The 2500-nt window shown below is 48.6% G+C and overlaps 1 protein-coding gene across 1 annotated transcript in view; it reads right to left on the bottom strand.

Moving 5' to 3' along the window:
- The window catches only part of rasal2 (RAS protein activator like 2), a 57004-nt gene that overhangs the window by 29111 nt on the left and 25393 nt on the right, over window positions 1-2500 (bottom strand). The window contains exon 5 of the mRNA XM_061085016.1: window positions 342-454. Coding sequence (XP_060940999.1) covers window positions 342-454 — 113 coding nt within the window. The remainder of the gene's footprint in view (window positions 1-341; window positions 455-2500) is intronic.

The following is a 2500-nucleotide window of genomic DNA, read 5'->3' as shown; positions in this document are numbered from 1 at the left end:
ACACAGCAGACACACACAGACACACAACCCACACACACAGACACACACACACAGACACACACAGACACACACAGACACACAACCCACACACACAGACACACAGACACACACAGACACACACAGACACACACAGACACACACAGACACACAACCCACACACACAGACACACAACCCACACACACAGACACACACAGACACACACAGACACACACAGACACACAACCCACACACACAGACACACACAGACACACACAGACACACACAGACACACACAGACACACACAGACACACGTGGACCTGGTGCTGTGGAGCAGGACGGGTCCACCTGGACGGAGGTTACCTGTCGGGCTCAGTGAGCCTCAGCGACGGCAGCTTGAAGCTGGAGTTCCGGTCCAGTTTGGTCTGACTCTTCGTCCTCTTGATGGAACCTTTCAGACGTTTACTGAAGAAACCCTGACAGGTCGAAACAAAGACAGAGACAAGTCAGAGAGCTTCACAGGAAACTGGTTCAACTCATCAAACCAGCGACCAGTGAGACTTATTGACTCTGAACCACTTTCCATCACAGCGCCTCCTTCAGGTCAAACACTGACTTGTTTCCCAGTGATGACTCATCACGCTGAGCTCGGTCAGCTGATCGTCTTTATGATGACAGTCTGTGGTCACATGACTACGCTGCTCCAGAGGAAGTGAGCGGCCTGGTTTCCTGAGATATTAATATCCCCCCCCACCCCCCTCCCTGCAGACTCACTGGTTCCATTAAACCATCAGAGTAAAGATCCAGACTCAACACGTCTCCTCAGGTCCAACCGTCCATCAGGATCATGTCCATCGGGATCATGTCCATCGGGATCATGTCCATCGGGATCATGTCCATCGGGATCATGTCCATCGGGATCATGTCCATCAGGATCATGTCCATCAGGATCATGTCCATCAGGATCATGTCCACCAGGATCATGTCCATCGGGATCATGTCCATCGGGATCATGTCCATCGGGATCATGTCCATCGGGATCATGTCCACCGGGATCATGTCCACCGGGATCATGTCCACCGGGATCATGTCCATCGGGATCATGTCCATCGGGATCATGTCCATCGGGATCATGTCCATCAGGATCATGTCCACCAGGATCATGTCCATCAGGATCATGTCCATCAGGATCATGTCCATCAGGATCATGTCCACCAGGATCATGTCCATCAGGATCATGTCCATCAGGATCATGTCCATCAGGATCATGTCCATCAGGATCATGTCCACCAGGATCATGTCCATCAGGATCATGTCCATCAGGATCATGTCCATCAGGATCATGTCCATCAGGATCATGTCCACCAGGATCATGTCCACCAGGATCATGTCCACCAGGATCATGTCCACCAGGATCATGTCCACCAGGATCATGTCCATCAGGATCATGTCCACCAACACAGTGACCTCTGCTTCACGTCAGTGTTCAGAGGATCAACTGACTTCCATGCACTCTGCCTGAGTTCCCGGCACAAAGGAAAACTCATAGACATATATAAAGACTAGATGTCTCGTATGCGTAGCCGGCCAACGGAGCCGGACGTCACCACATGGCGGCCATCTTGCTAGGGGGCAGCTCGCTCACCCATAACATTGTGTTGGTAAATAACCATAACTTGCTCAATTTTCAAACGATTTTGAAACGGTCTGATTTGTTATAAATGTCAGAGATGTAGATATGACACTGCATACTTGTGAATAATTATGTTATTTTCTAAAAAATTTTTATAATTTATGACAATTATAACAATAATAACAAACCAGACCGTTTCAAAATCGGTTGAAAATTGAGCAAGTTATGGTTATTTACCAACACAATGTTATGGGTGAGCGAGCTGCCCCCTAGCAAGATGGCCGCCATGTGGTGACGTCAACGCAGACGAGACATCTAGTCTTTATATATATCTATGGGAACACTGACGACCTCTGAGCAGACGTGCAAACAAATGAAAAAGACGAAATGTTCCTCCAGAACATCTTCACTTCTCCTCGTCAGGACTTGATCTGTAGGACGCCCCTGGTTCTTCTTCAGGAACCTTCATTTAGTTTGACCTTCTCTCCCTGAGCGTCTGTTCTCTGTGACTCTGCTGAGTGGGTCCCCCCCCCCCCCGGTGAGTGGGTTCCATCTCCTGAAAGAAGAACTGACTGAGAGTCACAACCTGTCTCAAGCAGCTGCAGCTGAAGAGTGAAGCTGAACTGAGATCAATTAGAAACACTCTGAAGTTATTAACAACCAGAGTTTATCTCCAAGATTCAGCAGGAAACTGTGAAACATGAAGGATTCTGAACAGTTTGGTGGATTCAGGTTCAGGAAGCAGAGGATCATGGGTAATATCCAGTGGGACGATACACTCACAGTCCAACAGTTAATCATGTGTGACCGCAGGGGGCGCTGTTGCTCACATAGTGTTGATTTAAAGAGCAGCAACGTTCCAGCTCGTTCTTTCTCAAACGTTCACACC

The sequence above is a fragment of the Limanda limanda genome, chromosome 13 (assembly GCF_963576545.1).
Source record: "Limanda limanda chromosome 13, fLimLim1.1, whole genome shotgun sequence".
NCBI classification, from domain to species: Eukaryota; Metazoa; Chordata; class Actinopteri; order Pleuronectiformes; family Pleuronectidae; genus Limanda; species Limanda limanda.
The sequence above is the reverse complement of the archived record's forward strand: the minus strand, read 5'-3'. Positions and strand labels throughout refer to the sequence as shown.